The sequence below is a fragment of the Abramis brama genome (assembly GCF_963993115.1).
Source record: "Abramis brama genome assembly, chromosome: 4".
NCBI classification, from domain to species: Eukaryota; Metazoa; Chordata; class Actinopteri; order Cypriniformes; family Leuciscidae; genus Abramis; species Abramis brama.
The window spans coordinates 6,878,576-6,903,154 of NC_139966.1; the positions used below are offsets into that span (position 1 = coordinate 6,878,576).

The following is a 24,579-nucleotide window of genomic DNA, read 5'->3' on the forward strand; positions in this document are numbered from 1 at the left end:
TGTTAGGCAGCCTAAATGACAGTGTTGTTTACGTGGTTTCAACTCTTTCCTGCTGCTCCGTTGTTGAAACTTGAAATTGAAAGCATGACGGAAGAAGAGGACACCACTGGGCTACTTCAGATGTTTGTGAATTTATAAAGAAGAGTAGCCTACATTTCTATCTCCCATGTAGTACATTCAGAACCAAGAAACTTAAAATCAGACATCTGGCAGCTTTCTCAGTTGTCAAGTGCCTCTTTCGTGAGACAGAACGCAAAACTGAACTTCCCTCCTGCCTATCGACTAAAGAGTGGACGAGAAGCCGCGTCTAGGACAACTTGTATCGCACATCGGACATGCACTTTCTCAGTTTATGGCCAGCAATATAAACGCTGAATGGCGCCACCGGTGTGTGTACACTCATAGAGAATAATGTGTTTGAGTTTTAAATACGAGGCGCTGCGCTGCGCTTCTCATCCAGTGTGTGACCCCTTTAACGTTACGTTATAATGGATATAACGGATATATATATATATAACAGATAAATGGTGAGCGCGAGACGCCGAAATGGATGCCATTAAGATTCTGAATGAAAAGTTTACTTTTATAAAGTTGCCAAATGGTTCAATTGACAAGACCAAAGTGATCTGTGTGTTTTGTCGTTGTGAACTGAGCTATCATCGCAGCACGTCCAGTCTGAAACACCACTGGATGGCCAAGCACACATACAGCTTATGCGAATTTTTTGTTATTTTTTTATTACGTTATTTTATGTTTATTTACATGTGTTTATTTTGAGTATGTTATCCATTTGTGTCTTCTATCCAATAAAATGTATATATTTACAATGGTTATTAGCAGTTGTGTACTTTGTTTTTGATTAATTAATTCATAAAAGATTCATATTAGCCTACATTGGATCTAATTATAACTATTAAAATTATCCAGTAATGAAAAAAAAAATCATAATATGACCCGTGGACCGACCGAGAAAAACGCTTAACCAGCAGCTCGGTAGCGGACCACCGTCGGGGAAAAACCACGCTACTGGTGCAAAGTGTGTTTTTTTTGTTTTTTTTTGTTTTTTAACTCTATCAAGTGTAAAAAAAAAAAAAAAAAAAAACACTACTTAAAGTGTAAGTATAACTCGATTTAGTGTGGATCTATATAAACACTGAAAAAGTGTTAATTTAGTCACGCGATGTTGTTATGCGTCTCCAAGATTGACAGATGAACGAGACAATTAAATACCCGCATCAACCTGCTGAAAAAGAAAGTAAAAAGCGAGAGACAGAGGGAGAGAGAACAAACTCCAAAACACAAGTCACACTTATCACATGGGACGAAACAGCCACCTACTGATCATGAGGTGTTTGAAACAACAGTATTGCAGGAAGACTCAAAATGCATTAGCAACACAAATGTCTCTACAGAATTTCCTGCTGTTTGCACATTAAATTCTCATACATTGCTTCTTTTCTTTGTTTTAAAGAGCAGACTTCATATCTATTTCTGGTCATGAGGAGACGACGAGCACATGAATCATTATGCTGTGCTGCTTATGTTTTTCAAACAGTAAAAGTATATTTCAATATATTTTCATTCCGCGGCCAAAACTAAGCGTCTGTGGATGAGAGTCTGAAACAAGGACAGGTGAGATGTTGTTCTGCTACACTTCACAGACGATAGTGATATTTTAGTATAACACAAGTCATTTATGAAATTTTATTTAACAACATCAGCTCGTTCCGCGCGTCATTTCGCCATTTTACGTCATTGCAGATGCACAGTCCTTTCAGTTTCGGTTTTCAATACGATTGAGTGTTTACATGTTCTCTCGATAAATTAGAAAAGGAATAAACCGCCCCTTTCAATCTGATCGAAATTTCATTTGGATCGAGCTCAGTCGGATCGATTAAGGTGTGTATATGAAGGTTTTTCAGTCAGATTGAGCCGTCAATCCCATTACTAACAGATTATTTGGTTGCATGTAAACGTAGCCGTAAGGATTTATGCCTTAATGTGTTTTTGAATTTTTAAACACTGGATTAAATTGCATTTTAAGGAACGTTAAAACAATTAGTAAACTAATGAAATTAGCAACAAGTAAAAATAATTTTAGAATGATAAAGTAGTCATTATTAATCTTCAAATGTATAAATATCCCCATTGTTCACTGTTATTTCCTGCAGCCATGGGATCTCAGACCATTGAAGTGGCAGCTCTAGGAAGACCTCTGTATCCTGGTATGCTGTATGACTGCCGCAAGGATACCTTCATTCCAGGTGTGTACAGTACCTACTAAAATACTTATTACTCTCTTTTTCACCCAAATGTAAATCAACAATGTGGTAATTTAGAGATTTAAGATAAAGGACTCAACTATTACATTAGTGGTCTTATGCTGCGTTCACACCAAACGCGAATATGCATCTGGCGCGAGTGATTTCAATGTTAACCCCTCATTTACACTGAACACGCCTGCGGCGCATTACGGCTGCGACAAGGTTTTATTCCGTCCTGCACGCGGTGCCAACTCACACCGGGAGCATATCAGAAGCGGAGCGACTGGATGCGTGAGACCACGTGATTTGCCTGTCCGACGTGTTTTTCTGATTTTGGGGTTTCTAGTACCATGGATAAGTTGGCCAGTATACGTGCAATATGTTTGGGAGTCTGCACAGGGTGTTTATTTTGAAATTGACAGTTTTTTTTTACTTTTATTTTGTATTTCCGGTGCGACTTGGACGCGCGTCCGTCAAAAATAGACTAGGCGCCTATATTTAGCGAAGCGGCGCGGCCGGTGTAAACACAAGCATTGACTAGAATGGGCGCGATCATCTCCGGTAGCCGTGTCGCAGCCGTAATGTGCTGCAGACGTGTGCAGTGTGAATGAGGGGTGTTAAGTCAATGGTAAGACGGGTTTACGCGCGTCTGGAGGTCTTGCGGCGCGAATGAGGCGTTTAGCGCAGCGCGGTAGACGCGAATTCGCCTCATTCGCGCGTCTAGTTCGCGCGAAAGACGCGAATTGAGCGTCTGGCGCGTATGGGCCTTTCACACAGGACGCGGTATGCGCGGCGCTTGCCGCTGGGTTCAACGTTGCCCTTCAGATACAACGTGATTTGCGCTGAGCTATGACGTAGGCGGCGTTTTAAAAACTTTTTACGTCTGTTTTTGTTTCTTAGTTTCAGGTTTAATGTTTGAATAAATGTCAGGCAGCGACCACTCGAGGCCGAGGCCTTATACGGCCTACGCTGTCCTTGTCAGCGTCCTCACCGTTAGGTCCACCAAACCCAGCTCGTGGAGCAAATTGTGAAACTCCTGAAACCCTCCGGAGGGTCTGGTGGACCCGAGTACAGCGACGATGTCCCCTACGCAGCTGTTTCTGCTCTCCAGAGCATATACGAGCGGTGACTCTCTCGATTAATGCTATTGCTAATGCTCGATAAACATCTAAAAAAGATGGCCGCCAATGGGTTTCGAAACTTTCGCCTCCGGATTTCGCCTCTGAGGCGCGTAAATTTCGCTTCAAAGTTTTGTTTTTACGCGCGTCGATTTCGCTCTTGACGCGCGAATGAACACAAAGTGGTCACGCATATAACTAGACGCGGCAGGTGCGAATTTAGACGCATATTCGCATTTGGTGTGAACGCAGCATTAGAGATACAAAATCGGCATGATGACTTGAACAATACATTGCGTCATCACACGTTAATATTCAACAATATTATTGATCTGCCTGCATTGACATTATTATATGAGAACTGAACTGAGCTGGACGATGACGTCACGTTTTTTTCCCAGAGCGGCTATATATATATATATATATATATATATATATATATATATATATATATATATATATACAGTCCTGCTCAGAATTAATGGCACCCCTGGTAAATATGATCAAAAATGGCTGTAAAAAAATAAATCTGCATTGTTTATCCTTTTGATCTTTCATGTTTTCGTGAGTGATTGATTAAGAAGTTGTCTGTTACATTCTATGCTGTTCAAACTTTAATATTCTGTGTATTCAGTTACTGTCATTTGAATAAGAATGGAATTTTCGTGTAAATTGCTGCCCAAGTCCATGTCAAGTCATGTTTAAGCTAGTTTGATACTGTTTAGTTGTATATGTTCTGCATTATAATTTAAATATGTAAGCTAAATTATTTATGCTACAGTGGTGGTCAGAATTAATGGCACCCCTGGTAAATATGATCAAAAATGGCTGTAAAAAAATTAATCTGCATTGTTTATCCTTTTGATCTTTCATTCAAAAAAATCGCATAAATCTAACCTTTCATTGAAGTAAAATAATTGAAAGTGGGGGGTAAATCACATTATGAAATAAATGTTTTTCTCCAAAACACGTCGGCCACAATTATTGGCACCCCTAGATTTTTTTACGAGTAAACTATCTCTGAAGTATATTCCCATTAATATTTACCTTTATTTAGCACACCAGGGTGACTAGGACCATGAAATTGTCCAGCTATGACTTCTTGTTTCACAGGAGTTTAAATATGAGGAAACACAAAGGCCAAATCCCCTTAATCATCCATCACAATGAGTAAAACCACAGAATATAGTTCTGATGCGTAGCAAAAGATTGTTGACCATCACAAAATAGAAAGTGGCTGTAAGAAAATAGCTAAAGAATTGAAAGTCCCCATTTTGACCATCAGGGCAATAATTAGGAAGTTATAATCAACTAAAGATGTTACGAATCTGCCAGGAAGAGGACGTGTGTCTATATTGTCTTAATGCACAGTGAGGAGGAAAGTTTGAGTGGCCAAAGACTCTCCAAGGATCACAGATGGAGAATTGCAGAGATTAGTTAAGTCTTGGGGTCAGAAAGCCTATTAAAAAAAAAATCAAACAACCCCTACATCCCCACATGTTGTTTAGGAGGGTTTCAAGAAAAATGCTCCTTGCTCATCCAAAAACAAACTCCAGCATATTCAGTTGTCAGACATGACTGGAACTTCAGACGGCACAGGGTTCTGTGGTCAGATGCTTGGATTTTCAGAGCTTTTTGGCAGCAAACACACTAGATGGGTTTGGTGCACACAAGGATAAAAAGTACCCCATGTGTACAATGTAATATACCATTGGATCTTATATGTTGTGGGCATATTTTTCTGCTGGAGGTCCTGGACTTCTTATTCAGATACATGGCATTGTGGATTCTAGCAAATACCAACAGATAAAAAATCAAAACCTGACTGTCTCTGCTAGAAATCTTATAATGGGCCGTGGTTGGATCTTCCATCAGGACAACGATCCAAAACAAACATCAAAATCAACACAAAAATGTGTAACTGAGCACAAAATGAAGCTTCTGCCATGACCGTCCCAGTTCCCTGACCTGATGAGTGGAGTGAACTGAAGAGAAGAAGCACCAACATGGATCTGGGAATCTGAGGATCTGGAGAGATTCTGTATGGAGGAATGGTCTCTGATCTCTTGTCAGTTATTCTCCAAACTCATCTGGCATTATAGGAGAAGACTCAGCAGTTATCTTGGCAAAAGGAGATTGCAAAAGGGTATTTAATAAAAGGGTATAAATAATTGTGGCCAGCGTGTTTTGGAGAAAAACATTTATTTCATAATGTGAATTATTCCCCACTCCCCACTCCCCACTTTCAATTATTTTACGTCAATGAAAGGTTAGGATTTTGCCAATTTGTTGAATGAAAGATCAAAAGGATAAACAATGCAGATTTATTTTTATAGCCATTTTTGTTCATATTTACCAGGGGTATGATTAATTCTGTACACGACTGTATATTATATATATACACTCACCTAAAGGATTATTAGGAACACCATACTAATACTGTGTTTGACCCCCTTTCGCCTTAATTCTACGTGGCATTGATTCAACAAGGTGCTGAAAGCATTCTTTCTGGACATGGTCAGAAACAATGCTCAGGTAGGCCGTGGCATTTAAACGATGCCCAATTGGCACTAAGGGGCCTAAAGTGTGCCAAGAAAACATCCCCCACACCATTACACCACCACCACCAGCCTGCACAGTGGTAACAAGGCATGATGGATCCATGTTCTCATTCTGTTTACGCCAAATTCTGACTCTACCATCTGAATGTCTCAACAGAAATCGAGTCTCATCAGACCAGGCAACATTTTTCCAGTCTTCAACTGTCCAATTTTGGTGAGCTCGTGCAAATTGTAGCCTCTTTTTCCTATTTGTAGTGGAGATGAGTGGTACCCGGTGGGGTCTTCTGCTGTTGTAGCCCATCCGCCTCAAGGTTGTGCGTGTTGTGGCTTCACAAATGCTTTGCTGCATACCTCGGTTGTAACGAGTGGTTATTTCAGTCAAAGTTGCTCTTCTATCAGCTTGAATCAGTCGGCCCATTCTCCTCTGACCTCTAGCATCAACAAGGCATTTTCGCCCACAGGACTGCCGCATACTGGATGTTTTTCCCTTTTCACACCATTCTTTGTAAACCCTAGAAATGGTTGTGCGTGAAAATCCCAGTAACTGAGCAGATTGTGAAATACTCAGACCGGCCCGTCTGGCACCAACAACCATGCCACGCTCAAAATTGCTTAAATCACCTTTCTTTCCCATTCTGACATTCAGTTTGGAGTTCAGGAGATTGTCTTGACCAGGACCACACCCCTAAATGCATTGAAGCAACTGCCATGTGATTGGTTGATTAGATAATTGCATTAATGAGAAATTGAACAGGTGTTCCTAATAATCCTTTAGGTGAGTGTATATATATATATATATATATATTAAGTTAATAATTTTACAACAAAAATTAACCATCACTGAACTTACTTAAGCTGGATGATGGTGCTATTTTCTTCTAGAAACAAACTTTATTGCATTATTTTCCTGTTATCACTAAAGCTGAAACAATCTGTATTGTGAAAAGTGCTATATAACTAAAGGCGACTTGACTTGACTGAACTGTTAAAGCCATGTCTCATTTCAGGTGTCACTCTGTGGGATAAGAAGTCACTGAATGAAGATTTGGACACCCGTCCAAAGCCCATGACAGATTTGAAGTTCAGTAGCTCCGACTCTCTCTCCAGTAAGTCCAGTCTCCTGGATGTGAGTGCTTCCCTGAAGGCCAGCTTCTTAGGAGGGCTGGTGGAGGTGGAAGGATCTGCCAAGTTCCTGCATGACACCAAATCCTCAAACCAACAGTCCAGAGTTACAATGAATTACAGGGAAACCACAAGATTTGACCAGCTCACTATGAGCCATCTGGGACAGATCACTTACCCTCAGGTCTTTGACCAGAAAACTGCAACTCATGTGGTCACGGCTGTACTATACGGAGCTCAGGCCGTCATGGTGTTTGAACGGACATTTTCAGAAGACGAAGAAAAGCAGGAGATTGAGGGAGAACTGAATGTCATGGTCAAAAAGATTCCTCTATTTTCTATTAAGGGGAAAGGAGCTGTAGAAATGACAGAAGGTCATGAGGATAGGGCTGAGAGCATCTCCTGCACATTTTATGGTGACTTCCACCTTGAGCAGAACCCCACCACTTACATGGGCGCCCTAGAGGTGTACAAGAAGCTTCCCACTATACTGGAGAAGAAACCAGAGAATGCAGTTCCAATAAAAGTCTGGCTCTATCCTCTTTCTCTACTGGATACAAAAGCTGCTCAGTTGGAGAGAGAAATCACCACACGTCTGGTTTCCAACACTGAAGATATAATAGAGGACCTGGGAAAAGTAGAGAGGACATGCAACGACTTCTCCAGAAAAACTCTGTTAAATGTTTTCAAAGACATCAAAGAGAGGCTCCGTTTATTTCAGGGCTCTCTTAACATTTACAAAATGGTATTCCTAAAAGCAGTGGCCAAGGTCTTGCCTGCTATACGAGGAGGAGAGATGGAGGAAAAGTCATTGGAAGACATCCTGAAGATCCACTACAGCTCCCCCTTTAATGCCGAAATGCTTAACCAGTGGTTAGATCATGCAAAGGCTGAAGTTAACCTCTTGAGTTCTCACACCAAGATACTGAAGGGAATCAAAACTGTAGACTCAAACCGTCTCAACACCATCCTCTTTAATCCTAATATTGATGTTGTGGTGTGCTTGACCTTCACATCTCTGAATGAAGACCCGTATCTTTCAACCCTGAAGAAGTTTCTGGAATCTGATGAGTTTAAAGAGCTTGATGTGGGAATGAAACCGCATTCTATCATGTTAGCATCTGTCAGAAAGTGGTTAAACGATCCTGGTGTCATGTCAAAGATGAGAAAGAACTTATCTCTTTTCAGAAGTTTTTCAGAGGCTTATAAAGATGAAAAGAGATATCGATTTATTATTTCTGCCATCTCTGATCCCTCCAGTCCTGGCTCCTCTATCTATCTGTATGAATCAGGGATGCTGACAGACACACAGTTCCAGCCCGTGTCGAAGCCTCCTCCACCAGAAGTGATGAAGGTCCTGGAGGACAGTGTGTCCCTGAAACTGCAGAAGTCCCCAACTGGAGAAACTGTGCAGTTCAGAGTGGAGTACCAGCAGGAGAAAGCAGATTCTGGCACTGAGGAACAGTGGATTATCATAAACACAGCTGATGAAGACTTTACTCTGACTGGATTGGAGTCTGGAAAGCAGTACTCGATCCGCTACAGGATAGTGGGTAAAGTGGGAGTGAGTGAAGCCAGTGACACTATCGGCCCCATACAGTCTTCAGGTGAGTGTCATGTGCACTTTTCTTTGTATTAATCCTTATCCTAAAATATATCTATGTCTATATCTATATCTATATATATCTATATATACAGTATATGTGTATATAGATATGTGTGTGTGTGTGTATATATATATATATATATATATATATATATATATATTTGCTTCCTTCACACAGTTAATGTTTGTATTGACAACCATATTTCATATTTGAAAACCAGTCGGACATTTTAAAATATAGCTGACATAAAAATAAAATAAACGAATAAACAATAACAATAATAAACAAAACACACACACACACACACAGAGAAAAATCAACTTAACACACAAAAACTGTTGACTCTTAAGCCCACTGTAGAAAGACCTCAGTCATCCCTGAAGACGAAAGGATTATGATTCATATAAATAATATATTTAACAAATGCAAATCTCATTATTTATATTCTTTAATAATAATCATTATTAATTGAAGAGTTCAGATGCAAAAGCCTCTAAGTGCCATCTGAAATTTTCTTCTAGAATGATAATTTTTATAAAGCTTGTATATTTAAGTTCAGTAATTTCACTTAAATGCCAATTAATAGCAGGGCTGGACTGGGACAAAAAAATCGTCCCTGGCATTTTGGCCCATACTGGCTCACTATTATGATCATAAACTCCACCCATCTTTGCACGCCATTGAATATGTATATCAACTCCTTTTCCTTAAAACCACTAATGCCATGTAATGAGTGAGTAGGAACGAGCGAGAGTTAACAGATGAAATAAAATAAAAAAATTGTCGTTTATTAAAAGAAATTTACAAAAAAAAAAAAAAACTATACTCCACAGTGATGAATCCTAAAACAAGCTATAAGCTGCACTGACAAAGCAATACCAGTGTTTCTCACAGGATTTTTAGTAAAACTGGGGTGGGTTTTACCCCCACCCCCACCCCCGTAATAAAATTTTGTGCATTTTAATGTTAAATTCATCAATCTGGTGCAGTTTGAGAGTTCTAAATTAAAAGCTCCAACCCATATTCAGTGTGCAAATTGAACAAAGAAAAACTCAATCATCTTTTAGTTAGTCTGTCTGCATTACACTAATGATAGTTATAATATTAATCCCATGGCAGTAATAGTCATATATTGTAAAACAAATTGCACTGAGAAATAAAGGAAACTTTCATAATTAGTTTTGTACTAATTTCTACTTGAAAGTGATAAGCACATGATCTTTTATTTTGATGGTGTTGGGAACTTTTTATTCCTTCATCGAAGCAAAAACCAGGAGACTTGAGATGGATCTTATAAGCAGAAGAGATTTATTCTTCCGAGTCTGTAGTTGTCACGACCGCCAAGGTAATAAGCACAGGACCCAAAGTGCAGCAAAGTGAGGTGTTTAATATCAAAAGGGTAATCCAAAAAGCGAAATCCAAAACAGGCAAAGGTCAGAATCCAGGTAGGCAAATAACAAAAACAAGAAACAGACAAGGCAGGACAAGGCAGGACAAGGCAGGGCAAAACTCGGGCAACAGACGCGGTGTAACGTTAAACATTGATTCACAAAGAACACAAGACAAACAGGGCTTATATACATGAATGACAAGGGGATAACAAGAGACAGCTGGTGATACAAAATACAGACACCTGGGTGCAAATCACAGACAGAATTGTGGGAGATGAAGTTCCTAGTGCAAGACACCGTGGGGGTAAGGAGGACATCTAGTGGGTACCCGGGGAACACAACCAGACACTGTGACATGACCCCCTCTCTACGGAGTGGCTCCCAGACACTCCAAGACGGAACACAGAACAAACCAAGAGATCAGGAGGGAGGTAACACGGTGGAGGATCCAGGGGAGGGACGGGGGACCAGGTCCATGCAGGGGAACAAACACGGGGGAACTAGGATAAGACAGGGGCCAGGGAAACATGGACAATAGGATGGGGAAACAGGGGAAAACCAAAAGTCTCTCAGGTGGCCGGGGCCAAGCGAACAATCCATCGGGTGGTCGGGGCAAAGCGAACAGTCCATCGGGTGGTCGGGGCAAAGCGAACAGTCCATTGGGCGGCCACGGCGGTGAAGACCCCTCGGACGGCCACGGCGGTGAAGACCCCTCGGACGGCCACGGCGGTGAAGACCCCTCGGGCGGCCAGGGCGGTGAAGACCCCTCGGCCGGCCAGGGCGGTGAAGACCCCTCGGGCGGCCAGGGCGGAGAAGACCCCTCGGGCGGCCAGGGCGGAGAAGACCCCCCGGGCGGCCAGGGCGGAGAAGACCCCTCGGGCGGCCAGGGCGGAGAAGACCCCTCGGGCGGCCAGGGCGGACACTTTCCCCCGGGCGGCCAGGGCGGAGACTTTCCCTCGGGCGGCCAGGGCGGAGACTTTCCCTCGGGCGGCCAGAGCGGAGACTTTCCCTCGGGCGGCCAGGGCGGAGACTTTCCCTCGGGCGGCCATGGCGGAGACGACCCCTCGGGCGGCCACGGCGGAGACGACCCCTCGGGCGGCCACGGCGGAGACGACCCCTCGGACGGTGGAACTGGCACCACCGGCTCAAGCACTGGAACTGGCACCACCGGAACTGGCACTGGAACTGGCACCAACAGCTCAGGCACTGGAACTGGCACCAACGGCTCAGGCACTGGAACTGGAACAGACTCCACCGGCTCAGGAACTGGAACAGACACCACCGGCTCGGGCACTGGAACCGGCACCACCGGCTCGGGCACTGGAACTGGCACCACCGGCTCAGGCACTGGAACTGGCACCACCGGAACTGGCACCACCGGAAATGGCACTGGAACTGGCACCACCGGAAATGGCACTGGAACTGGCACCACCGACTCAGGCACCGGAACTGGCACCACCGACTCAGGCACTGGAACTGGCACCACCGACTCAGGCACTGGAACTGGCACCACCGACTCAGGCACCATCGGCTCGGGCACTGGAACTGGCACCACCGGCTCTGGCACTGGAACTGGCACCACCGGCTCAGGCACTGGAACTGGCACCACCGGCTCAGGCACCATTGGCTCGGGCACTGGAACTGGCACCACCGGCTCGGGCACTGGAACTGGCACCACCGGCTCGGGCACTGGAACTGGCACCACCGGCTCAGGCACTGGAACTGGCACCACTGGCCCTGGAACAGACACCACCGGTCCAAGCGTGCGCGCAGCCCACACACACCACACGGCTGTGGCCATAATGGCCAGTGTCGCGGTCACTGAGGGCTCAGGAATAGATGTCACCGGCTCAGGCTCAGGAACAGGAACAGACACAGACACAGACACAGGAACAGACACTGGCTCCAGCTCAGGAACAGAGACTGGCTCCGACTCAGGAACAGACACTGGCTCCGGCCCAGAGACTGGAACAGACACCACCGGCTCAGAAACATACACTGCCGGCTCAGGGACTGGAACAGACACCACCGACTCTGGAACAGACACCACCGGCTCAGACACAGGCTGTACGGCCATCTTGTCCATGGACACCGGCTCGGTAAACGTGACGGGAACACTTTCGGCGGCGGCCATCTTGTCCGAAGACACCGGCTCAGCAGACGTGACGTGAACAGTCTCTGGCTGGGCAGACGTGACGTGAACAGTCTCTGGCTGGGCAGACGTGACGTGAACAGTCTCTGGCTGGGCAGACGTGACGTGAACAGTCTCTGGCTGGGCAGACGTGACGTGAACAGTCTCTGGCTGGGCAGACGTGACGTGAACAGTCTCTGGCTGGGCAGACGTGATGTGAACCGTCTCTGGCTGGGCAGATGTGACGTGAACAGTCTCTGGCGTGACAGCAGGCTGTACGGGCATCATCTCGGACCCGTGGTCGAGGCCGAGAGGTTTCCTCCTCCTCCGCCGTCTCTGATGGTGAGTGGACGGCTCTGGACTAGGTGGAGCCCGCTGCGGGGGAACCTCTGGATCGATGTGCGGCCAGAACGGGTAATGGAACGGGATCTCCTCCCGCTCACCTCCACCTCCTCTGCGACCTCCGCGGGTACCGCGAAACTTTACCAGGCGGGTCCCCACGAAAGAATGTTCACGGGGGGGAACCTTAACCGACTTGGTTTGCCCGGTGTTCTTGCGCTGTGGCTCAGGGGAGTTGACCGCCATTCTCTCCTCCATAATCGGAGCCCACAGTGCAAAGCATTCAAAAATGCTCATTCTAGGTTCTGGTGCTGATGGTCCTCCTTGTTCCCCTCTGACAGCGGGGAAATTGCGGCGGGCGCTCATACTGCTTGGATCCTAGAGGGTGAATCAATCTGTCACGACCGCCAAGGTAATAAGCACAGGACCCAAAGTGCAGCAAAGTGAGGTGTTTAATATCAAAAGGGTAATCCAAAAAGCGAAATCCAAAACAGGCAAAGGTCAGAATCCAGGTAGGCAAATAACAAAAACAAGAAACAGACAAGGCAGGACAAGGCAGGACAAGGCAGGACAAGGCAGGACAAAACTCGGGCAACAGACGCGGTGTAACGTTAAACATTGATTCACAAAGAACACAAGACAAACAGGGCTTATATACATGAATGACAAGGGGATAACAAGAGACAGCTGGTGATACAAAATACAGACACCTGGGTGCAAATCACAGACAGAATTGTGGGAGATGAAGTTCCTAGTGCAAGACACCGTGGGGGTAAGGAGGACATCTAGTGGGTACCCGGGGAACACAACCAGACACTGTGACAGTAGTTCATCAAGTCTGTAGTTCATCATCATCAAGTCTAACTCAAGACAGTTGCCTTGCAAATTTATAGACATTTAGGGGGAGGGATTTACATTGAGGTTGAACAAAGCATGCAAATTAAGTATACAGGTTAAGGAACCTGCCTGACTCCAGTGTGTTACCAGTCTCAATCCAATCAGCATAACCATTCAAACGCATATGTGCTAATCCAATCAGCCTAACGATTCAACGTCTGGACTGTGGCTCTGAGTGAAACTGGGACTTCAAGAGCCATTAAAGACAATAAGGAGAAAACAGGAATTGCAACTTTGCTGAGCAGAATCATTATCTCAACCTTAAACGCTAAATACAATATTCTTTACCATGATGTTATGTATGGAAGCATATTTGAAATAGATTTAAAATTTGTAACCCTTCAATGGAAACTGCATCAAGCTTTTATTTTGGCGGAACAAAATCAAAATTGATTTTGGTTTACAAACGCGTCTCATTACAATTCTAGTCAAATTCGGTAATCGTTTAGGCGGCAGTTATAAGGCTGCTGCGGCGCTGCCTGTCACTTTAAGGGATTTTTTTCTCGATTGATTACACACTTATTCTCACCAAGAAAGTTATTTTGACAATTGTGTGTGAATTTATCTATTCGGGCGCAAAGAAGATGCAAAAGATAACTCACGCACTGTTTCATGCGCACGAAAACTAATCAAGCTATTTTTAATAGCAGTGAGATTATACAGTGGCAGCACTGATCTGATGTATATAAATGTCATTTATATAGATCAGTGAGTGGTGGCCTATTACAGCTGCAATTTCTTAACTTTGAAACAAAATAATGCAGTATGTGTATCATTAGATGTCCGTCTCACCTCAGCAGTCAGGCCCGCCCTGCTGAAATCTTCAATGAAGTCTTTTGCCGGGCTTCTAGCAAATAATTCATTTATTTTCACACATTTGGTGGCCTCAAGTGCTTGTCGTTTTTTTTTTTCTCTCAACTTATCGGCCCCTCCTTTACGTTTAGAGATTTGATCATCGTTGCACATCATCACATCAGTAGGCTATTCGCTGCAGTTGTAAAGCGGCCGCTTTGCAAGTCTATAACTTGATTCTGATTGGCCAATGCTCAGTGAACATGTCACATGTGCTCATCACACGTTTAACATACCTGTCAGTCTCGCAGCTCGCATCAGCTTCATGCGGCCAATGAGAGAGACACATAAGCCTGGAATTGGACTATACAACAATATACTTAAGAATATATTGACGATTAATAATGATTTAAAAACAAAATACATCACGCACCAGCCCACACAGACCGCGGCCCACCGGGAATCTCCCGGTAGTCCCGATGGCCAGTACATGCCTGATTAATAGGTCATTTGCATTGCCATTTAAGTGAAATTGTTGAACTTAAATATACGAGCTTGATTAAAATGATCATTCTAGAAGAAAATTTCAGATGGCACTTAGAGGCTTTTGCATCTGAACTCTTCAATTACTCTTAATAAATGCAAAGCATACAGAAGTTCATTGTAAAGGAAGTAATTGAACTAACCACAGGAAAATAAAATCTATAAATTAACGTCTGACAACAAATTCAAGCTTCAATGCAGCGTGATCTCATGAGAATACGTGTGTATTTTTACATAAAGTGTAGTACTACTACACGTACATTAATTTACGTTTTAATACAGAGAAATGTATAATACTGACGTATTTATAGCACTAAAATGTAAAATATTTACGTATTAACAACTGATATACAAATTTGTACGTATTCCTATTTATGAATATTAAAATAGTGGCATTAATGTTTTGACTCTATTGCATTTAATTGTCTTATCAATTATGTTTTCAGTCTCATGTATTAATTGCAGTTTACTCATTTACTTAATAAGAAATAATAAAATTTCGCTCTGTTTGTGACTTCTGCTGCAAACTCATTTCAGAGGATTATTACATGATGTTAAACAAGACTACACTTTAAAACCGTAAAATGAATAACATTTCTTTAATCGTTTAACCATTTTGTAATATTTAGTTTGTTTGCCGTGAGACACAAAAGGCGTTTTCTCCTATAGAACAATAGTTGACAATAGAACCATGACATACACCTGTACGAAAGCCCAACAACGCCCCCTGGAGGAATCTTTATGAATGTGACTTTGTTGGTGCTTGAGCGGGCATGGACAAGTCAGGGCATTTCTGAACCAGTGTCAGAGTCTATATACACAGGTGAAGAGACTGACTTGTTTTCTTGCACAAAATGCACTGCTGCATGTGTGTTGTTTCTGTGAGTGATTAAGAAGTAAGTTATCTGTTTTACATTCTGTGCTGTTCAAACTTTAATATTCTGTGTATTCAGTTACTGTCATTTGAATAATAATGGAATTATCGTGTAAATTGCTGCCCAAGTCCATGTCAAGTCATGTTGAAGCTAGTTTGATACTGTTTAATATGTTCTGCAGTATAATTTAAATATTTAAGCTAAATTATTTATGCTACAGTGGTGGTCAGAATTAATGGCACCCCTGGTAAATATGATCAAAAATCTAACCTTTCATTGAAGTAAAAGAATTGAAAGTGGGGGGTAAATCACATTATAAATTAAATGTTTTTCTCCAAAACACGTCGGCCACAATTATTGGCACCCCTAGAATGTTTTACGAGTAAAATATCTCTGAAGTATATTCCCATTAATATTTACCTTTATTTAGCACACCAGGGTGACTAGGAACATGAAATTGTCCAGCTATGACTTCTTGTTTCACAGGAGTTTAAATATGAGGAAACACAAAGGCCAAATCCCCTTAATCCAGGGTTCCCGCGGGGTCTTAAAAAGCCTTAAAAGCATTGAATTTATTAATTTGGAAATAATACCTTAAAAAGTCTTTAAAAAGTCTTGAATTTTGATGTCGGGGTCTTAAAAATTGTGCTGTATGTAACTTCTCCGTATTGTATTTTTCCTCAAAAGTTTCATTTGTCAACCACGATTATTTTGATTAAATAACGTAGTATATATAAAGAGTGGCGGAACCAATAATTGAGAATGTAATGCAGCCCCGGGGCACACAGTACTGTGAACACGTGATGCCTTCAACACAACACAAGTTAGCCTACAAAGCGGAGCTCGCTCGCCTGCTACCAGTAGCCCGAGGCTTGATATGAGGTCGCTCGCCAACAGGCAGTTCACATACCGCGTCTTTTTGTGTGCTCGAGTTTATTAAAATGTGGGCATGAGGCAAGCGCTATTGGTGGTTTGCAGTCACGTGATTGTGATGACGCGCGAAATTCAGATGGAGGGCAGGAAGTGAAGAGCGGAATGGACGAGATGGAGGAAAGTCCGAACTGTACTACTTTAGACGCTATTACAAGCGAAAAATATAACAAAAAATGTAAACATATGTTGGACGTGATCCTTACGTTATGAAGAGGAGCGATTTTTCAACTGAATTGAAAGATTTGCCTGTAACGTTACATTTGTCTTCAGTTACAGGGGTAACTTACAAACTCAAAGAAAAGACACAAACACAAACATTACACAAACATCCACATAAGTTGTATTAATTCACCTTTGACGAACTGATCACTGCACACACGGGCGTTTTACGATTCGGCTCCTCCCGACCGCAGACGTAGGTTTGCAAGTAATTTTTTTCCGGCGTTTTTCGGTCAATTTCATGCATTTTCCCCCTTATGAACAACAACTTTTGGTACACGATAAAACTCCTCATGATTTAATCGATTTGAGCAACCATAAACGACGCAAAACATCGGCATTTTGAGTTTGTTATAGTGCTTCCTAAATGTAACAAATCACTTCCTGCCCTCCATCTGCATTTCGCGCCATGGCAACGCAGTGACGTGACGTCATATGCAAACAAGCTATTGAAGCAACGCGCAATTTTTTTCCACCCGCAGCCAGATGGAAAACATCTTCCTTGTTGCTGTGGAGAGTGCGTTGTATGGTTGCTTAGCAACGACAGACGCCACAGGAAAATCAGACCAAATGTTATTAATAATATTAGATAAGCGGATGTGCATTGTAAATGTCAGTAATTAATCTTTTTTGACTTATTATAAAAATATTAAAAAATATTATAATTTATAATAGTATTATAAAAAAATATGTGAGGTTTATCTTTTTATAAAACCATTTTTGTAAAAACTTTATTTGAACTTGTACATATTAGTAGATAACATGTTGCAAGACACTACTTTAAAATCTGGCCATCATTTTTAATAGTATTTTGATGTTTATGTAAACAAAACTTGCATATTGATAATTTTATTTGTTATTTGCGGGGTTTCGACAAACTCGGTAAATTGATTTCATAATAATCGTGAAAATAAATGTTCATGCCATTTCATCTCTAGTTATGATCAACTTAAATCAGCTATAATTATGGTTTTTACAGTATAATATGCAAACTACAATTTTCTAAAATAATCTCTAAAGCCTGTTCAATCTCTATTAGGCTATTAATATGCTGCTTCGTAATGTAAATAAATATGAGATGAAATATATTCTATTAGAGGGCAAGTTTGTTTTAGCCTATTTTCATTTTAGGCCTAAGGTTTTGGGCATTTGGCATGTTGTTGGGTGTGGAAGGTTACTAATGTGATTGCTTTGTCTGTAAATTAAATTAATGCTTTTTCAATTACTGAATTCATTGAAATAAAAATATTTTTTTCAGAATTCTTTTAATTTAATTTTTTTTGGTTATGCGCCATGTAGGTCTTAAATTTCAATCTTTTTGGTCTTAAAATGTCTTAAAAAGGTCTTAAATTTGACTTACTGAAACCTGCAGGAACCCTGTTAATCATCCATCACAATGAGTAAAACCACAGAATATAGTTCTGATGCGTAGCAAAAGATTGTTGAGCATCACAAAATAGAAAGTGGCTGTAAGAAAATAGCTAAAGAATTGAAAATCCCCACTTTGACCATCAGGGCAATAATTAGGAAGTTATAATCAACTAAAGATGAGACGAATCTGCCAGGAAGAGGTCGTGTGTCTATATTGTACGGTGAGGAGGAGTGTTTGAGTGGCCAAAGTTTGAGTTGTTTGGGAGGGTTTCAAGAAAAATCCTCCTTGCTCCTCCAAAAATAAACTCCAGCATATTCAGTTATCAGACATGACTGGATCTTCAAAAGGGACCGGATTCTGTGGTCAGATGAAACAAAAAAAGGGCTTTTTGGCAGCAAACCCAGCAGATGTGTTTGGTGCAAACAGGGATGAAGAGTACCCCATGTCTACGGTTAAATACACTGCTGGATCTTATATGTTGTGGGCCTATTTATTTGCTGGAGGTCCTGGACATCTTGTTCAGTATTATGGATTCTAGCAAATACCAACAGATAAAAAAATCAAAATCTGACGGCCTCTGTTAGAAATCTTATAATGGGCCGTGGTTGGATCTTCCATCAGGACAACAGTCCAAAACAAACATCAAAATCAACACAAAAATGGGTAACTGAGCACAAAATGAAGCTTCTGCCATGACCGTCCCAGTTCCCTGACCTGAACCCTATTCACCTTATTCCGCCCCGCCCACTTTTAATACTTCGCGCTTCCGCATTTTGTCATCCGACTTCCGCTAAACTGACACGGCACATCCGGTAGCTATTTCAGTAGTTAGAAGATTGTTTATAGTTAGCCAAAACTTTATCAAAATGACAAATAACGTTAATACCGTAAATGTTTTAAATTGGGAGCACTGAGAAAACTTCATACGACGATCAGTTGGTCTCATATTGTCTCATCCATCGTCATTGTTAACGTGGCCAGAGGTAACCTATGGGGACATATTTAACTACTTCGTCCTGTCAGAAAATTATTTGTAAATAAGAAGGAATGAGAATATTTAAGGATAGGAGATTAGGTAATTGGTTAAATATGAATGATTAAATAAGTTGTATAAAATCAGTTGTAAGAAGTGTTTGATGTTTTCAGGAAGCTAGAGACACCTTCTACTGACCTTCATGTAGATACATTTCACCATTACATTTCATAAGTAATAAACCAAGATGATGGTATTCATTTGCAAACTTGACCGTGACTTATTCTTTCTAACTAGAAGACTTAATTCATTTAAGTTTTAAGGGGAATCTACAGAGCTTACATTATATTGTTTTATAATAAATGACTGACAGGTAAAATCTGCTCACATTGTAAAGGTTTATAAAAACAACTATTCATAACAGTTAAAATCTGTTTTACAAGATTCACAAGAAGGACAAGTTTCACCTTCCTTTCATAGAGGAGATCGGTAATGGTGAAGCCTCTGTCTGCCATTACTTCATCGCCTAAACAAAGTTATTAAGAGCACGATATTGAAGAAAAATGCGATATGCGATAACTCATTAAACAATGCGATATTCGATATGTGATACGATAATGCTTAAAGTATATAAAATTAACAAATTAGATTTAAAATTATATAACCTACACATGTGTTTCACATTCTTTTTGTAACAAGAAAACATCCCTTCAACTTGTGAAAGTGAACATCAGTGTTTTACTGTATATAAGAAGTGTTATTTTAACATCAGTGTAAACCATGGGGTTCAGGGGTTCAGGTTATCCTACATTAGGGTTATTAACAACAGAAACTGAATAATCAAATGTAAATGTAAAACACTGATTAGTTTTTCACTGTATGAATTATATAAACTGATTAAAGCTTATTAAAGCTAAAAGAAATTATGCACATTGCGATATATACATTTGTGATATTTTGATATATTGTGCTCTACATGTTGTGTTTGGAAACTGCTCTCTGAAACACTTCTCCTCCATGATGTCAAGCCAGCGCGAAATCACCTTGCTTACAATGGACTGAGAAACACCAAACCTTTCACCAAGATCACCCTGCAATAAATTAAAGGGTTAGTTCACCCAAAAATGAAAATTCTGTCAGTAATTACTCACCCTCATGTTGTTCAACCCTGTAAGACCTTTGTTCATCTTCGGAACACAAAAAAAAAAAAAAAATGGAGTGAGACAGACCAAAGGTCTTACGGGGTTGGAACAACATGAGGGTGAGTAATTACTGACAGAATTTTCATTTTTGGGTGAACTAACCCTTTAAGACGCAGCTTCATCAGAGTCATCAGGAGCCCAAGTGTGTAGCTGAAAGCTGTTGGTGTGTGAACTGGTAAGGTGCTCGGCAACTGAACGGAATGCATCAATGTCCACCCTGTGTAGAGCTGACAAAGGTGGTCTTTCTCAGCAGAGTTATGTACTATGGCACTGGCTCAACGCATTGTGTTCTCATTTCGGATGTAGGTGGCTTCAGGTTGAGTTGAGATTTTGGAGTGTAGTTGTGGTCAGAGACAGATGGATCCTCCCATTGTGTGTCTGCATCACAGGTCTGGGGCCTGTGGTTGTGATCATCCTCACAGTTGTCCACTGCAACACTGACGCCCATCGATGCATCTATGGAAATAATATAACCATAAACATTCATACATTAGTACTTAAAATAGATCATGAGAATTAATTTATGATGCACTCATACTTAGAACAGTGTGAAAAAGAGAGATGCATTAAAAACGAGACAGTATACACACAATCTCCTAACTCTACGTAGGTCAATATCAATATCTGAATGAGAGATGTAGCTAGCTGGCCTCCTTACAGGAATAATGTGAGCTATTGTAAGACTGTAATGTACCATAATATATTGTACTATCGTGAATATTCATTCATTCATTCTTTATTTCAGACCCAATTAGGTCTATATCACAAAGTAAACGAAATATAATAAATATGACATATAGGTGGCCAATGGTAATCATGCAAGATTCGTTGTATTTTGTGAACGGCCCGTTACTAATCTTAAATGTATTCATAGAACGGACTTCATCTAACGTTAGGCTAACAAGCACATAGATAGGTACGTTGGGTAACAACAGTTAGGTAAGTTAGCTTACCTGAATCTGACAACCTGTTCAGCACTCGGCGGGACTTCTTTACCAGAACATCGTAGCCGAGCCTGTACTCGGGGTTAGGGTGTTCGTTCGTCAGTCTGCTCCCCGTCCATAAAATGGTACGAACACACATAAGAGCGCTTGGGTGAGCACTTCAAGTTTAGCGCCTTCCGCCATTTCCTCAGGTGCTCCTCGTCTTGAGGTGGTGGTGGTGGTGTAAATCATAAAGTACACCAAAACATTCCAATCGCTTTAGCCTACATTGTGTTCGTAACACCGTTGGTTAAATTGTTCTATCCTCTTAATCCAATTGTTATGGCAGCCCCTAACTGAGCATATAATACTTTACATATTTTACCGTTACAACTTTAGAATTACGATAGAAACTAGCATAGGTCCTTTCAGCCGGAAGTTGAAGTCCCGCTCAGCCGGAAGTAAGATGACAAAATGAGCGTAATGGTGTCGCCCTTGTTGTCATGGAAAATAAGGTGAATAGAGGAGGAGTGGGCTGAACTGAAGAGGAGAAGCGCCAACATGAACTTGTGAATCTGAAGGATCTGGAGAGATTCTGCATGGAGGAATGGTCTCTGATCTCTTGTCAGGTGTTCTCCAAACTCATCAGGCATTATAGGAGAAGACTCTCTGTTATCTTGGAAAAAGGAGGTTGCAAAAAGTATTTAATAACAGGGAGCCAATAATTATGGCCAGCGTGTTTTGGAGAAAAGCATTTATTTTATAATGTGATTTACCCCCCACTTTCAATTCTTTTACTTCAATGAAAGGTTAGATTTTTTTTTTTTGATTTTTTAATGCATCACATATTAGATGAGATACATACACATTGATTGGGAGCTTAAACAAGTGGTGTAAGGTATATATATATTAAATAACATACGCAGGACAAGTGTAGCATGGGCGTGGTGACCTGGGCTTTGCATGGAGCTGGTTCCACACTGCCTGTCTCACTTTTTTATTGCAACACACTAGCAAACATACATATATGCCCATCACGAAAAAAAAAAATAAATAATAATAATAATTTAGGGTACGAATGTGTGTGGCGGACGGAGGTTGGGAGTGTTCTTGGGGGGGTCGGGGGCGCAGCTCCTCTTCTTGGTGGACCATTGTAGTGTGGCGTGGGCGGGGGTCTGGCTTATGCCGTGGCCAAGGAGGGATCAGAGGCAGCCTTTTAATACCATATTAGTAATAGCCTTACTAATGTTAGTGTTATTGTTACTATTATTATTATTATTATCATTATTCCTCTTCCTTGTCATCCGGCCTCCCCCTCATTCCTGATGAAAAGTCTAATTGCTGTTATTATTGCTACTAATATTAGTATTATTAAATTATTATATAAGACTATATTATCATTTATTCCTCATCGTCAAGTTATTATTTTTACTAATATTATCTTCATCAATATTACTGTCATAAATATGTATTTTATGTGTTTATTAATTTTTATTACGTCTGTTGTACATCTGTAAAGTTACTTCCACTCACACACCCAATTACACTTGCATACACGCACACATGCACGCGCACACACTCACACAAACCATGTTGGTTGTTATGTATGTATTTTTTTTTGTATCTGTCACCTGCTGTTATGTATGTTTTGTTTTTGTTGCATATTAATAAAAAATTTTTTTTAAAAAATAGGGAAGCACCGATACCGAGCACGTGAACTTGTAAAAATGCTCCGACAACCGATAGGCCTACCAGGCAGCATGTGTACAGTAACACATAGCTGTGGTGCGCGAGCTGATAAGAGGAAAACACGCAGTGGATTGAGCGCGCACCGGCACAGACGCGCGAGCTGGTCGAGCACATCCCTTTAAACAGACATCAGTGGAAAGTTTGTAGTTCAGTCGGATATCAATGGCAAAGAAAATAAAACTAAGCATGTAACGTTAGCTTATTAATAATGTTAACTGACGAGAGAGAGAGAGAAGGAGAGAGAGAGAGAGAGAAGGAGAGAGAGAGAGAGAGAGAGAGAGAGAGAGAGAGAGAGAGCGCACTTCTGTTGAATGCTCTTGATTGCTGATCGTTCACTCAGCACGTGTTATTTGGATTAAAACTAAATCGTATATGTAAGTAAAGTAAAACATGAACTGTTACCTGATTTATGTATAACGAGTGGTTCCCTACATTATTACAGGACGTGTGCAGGTCAAGAAGTTTCATGAATGCAAACATCTGAAGCGCACGCGCCGCAAACCAGCGTCTCAGACAGCGCGCGAATACTGAATTAAATTCTCTTTCACATCTTGTGCTTGTACGGACGAATTCACACTAAATTATGTAAAAAAGTCTGTCTTAGCGAGTATCCTAGTAAACAAAGTCGGTTATATCTCAAGTGACCGTAGTCATGTTCAGATGGGGTCGGTGCGTTCGGTCTTAAAGGGACAGCAGTCTAATAAACCTGATGCTGTGTTTCAGTGTTAATCAAACAAAGGACAAATACATGACTCACTGCTCTTGACTAAATAGGCTACCCTTTTCAACTTTACAAAAATATCCATCTATATTTAATTTATACAGTAATGAATGTGCATTTTTTTCACATTTGATGACTTTATTCATATTTCTGTACCTGTTAGATCTACCCGAAAAACTCTAAACACGGTTTATTTCATTTGTAGCCTTTCTTTGTTCTATTGTATTTATTTGTCATGATTGTAATTTGATTAGTTGCTCTTATTTTGTTACTGACTGCTTACTTACCTTTAATAATGTTTTAAATTCACATTAATTAGGCTGGTAGTTTTTGCTGTATCAAATTTGGATTAAATAATTGATATTTCACTGGTATCTCAACATCTGAACCGCTGACCCGATCCTCAGCACTGAGCCCTGCTGGAGCTGCTCTAAATATGTGCTGTGCTATTAAATGACAGATAAAATATGATAGAGGAATATAATGAACAGTGACAGTAACAGAAGCTCATACAATGCATTTTAGCAGGCTTAATTAAGCATGGAAATAACTGAAGGAAATATATATTTGATGAACAAATTAAGCCAACTAATATGATTTATATTCTTTTGGTTTATCTACTAATACATTTAAAAATGACAAATGCAGTGATAATTCAGGGATCGGTTACGGTAATCGGTATCGTCGAGCACCAAAAATGAAAGTATGGGTATCAGACTCGTTCTGCAAAAAGTGGTATCGGCGCATCCCTAATTATGCATGCTATTTCGCATGGCTATGAGCATGATATTAATGATGATATTAATGATATTAATTAATGAGCATGATATTAATATTAATATTATAT

The 24,579-nt window shown here is 41.1% G+C and overlaps 1 protein-coding gene across 2 annotated transcripts in view; it reads left to right on the forward strand.

Moving 5' to 3' along the window:
• The first annotated feature begins 1,575 nt into the window (after nt 1–1,575).
• LOC311081605 (verrucotoxin subunit beta-like) overlaps nt 1,576–24,579 on the forward strand; it is a 28,311-nt gene continuing 5,307 nt past the window's right edge. The window contains exons 1-3 of one of the 2 annotated variants that reach the window (XM_084112170.1): nt 1,576–1,632; nt 2,172–2,264; nt 6,951–8,672. In XM_084112170.1, coding sequence (XP_083968296.1) covers nt 2,174–2,264; nt 6,951–8,672 — 1,813 coding nt within the window. In that variant the 5' untranslated portion in view covers nt 1,576–1,632; nt 2,172–2,173. Of the gene's footprint in view, nt 1,633–1,771; nt 1,900–2,171; nt 2,265–6,950; nt 8,673–24,579 lie in introns of those variants that run through there. The other variant, XM_084112169.1, reaches the window with a different exon arrangement.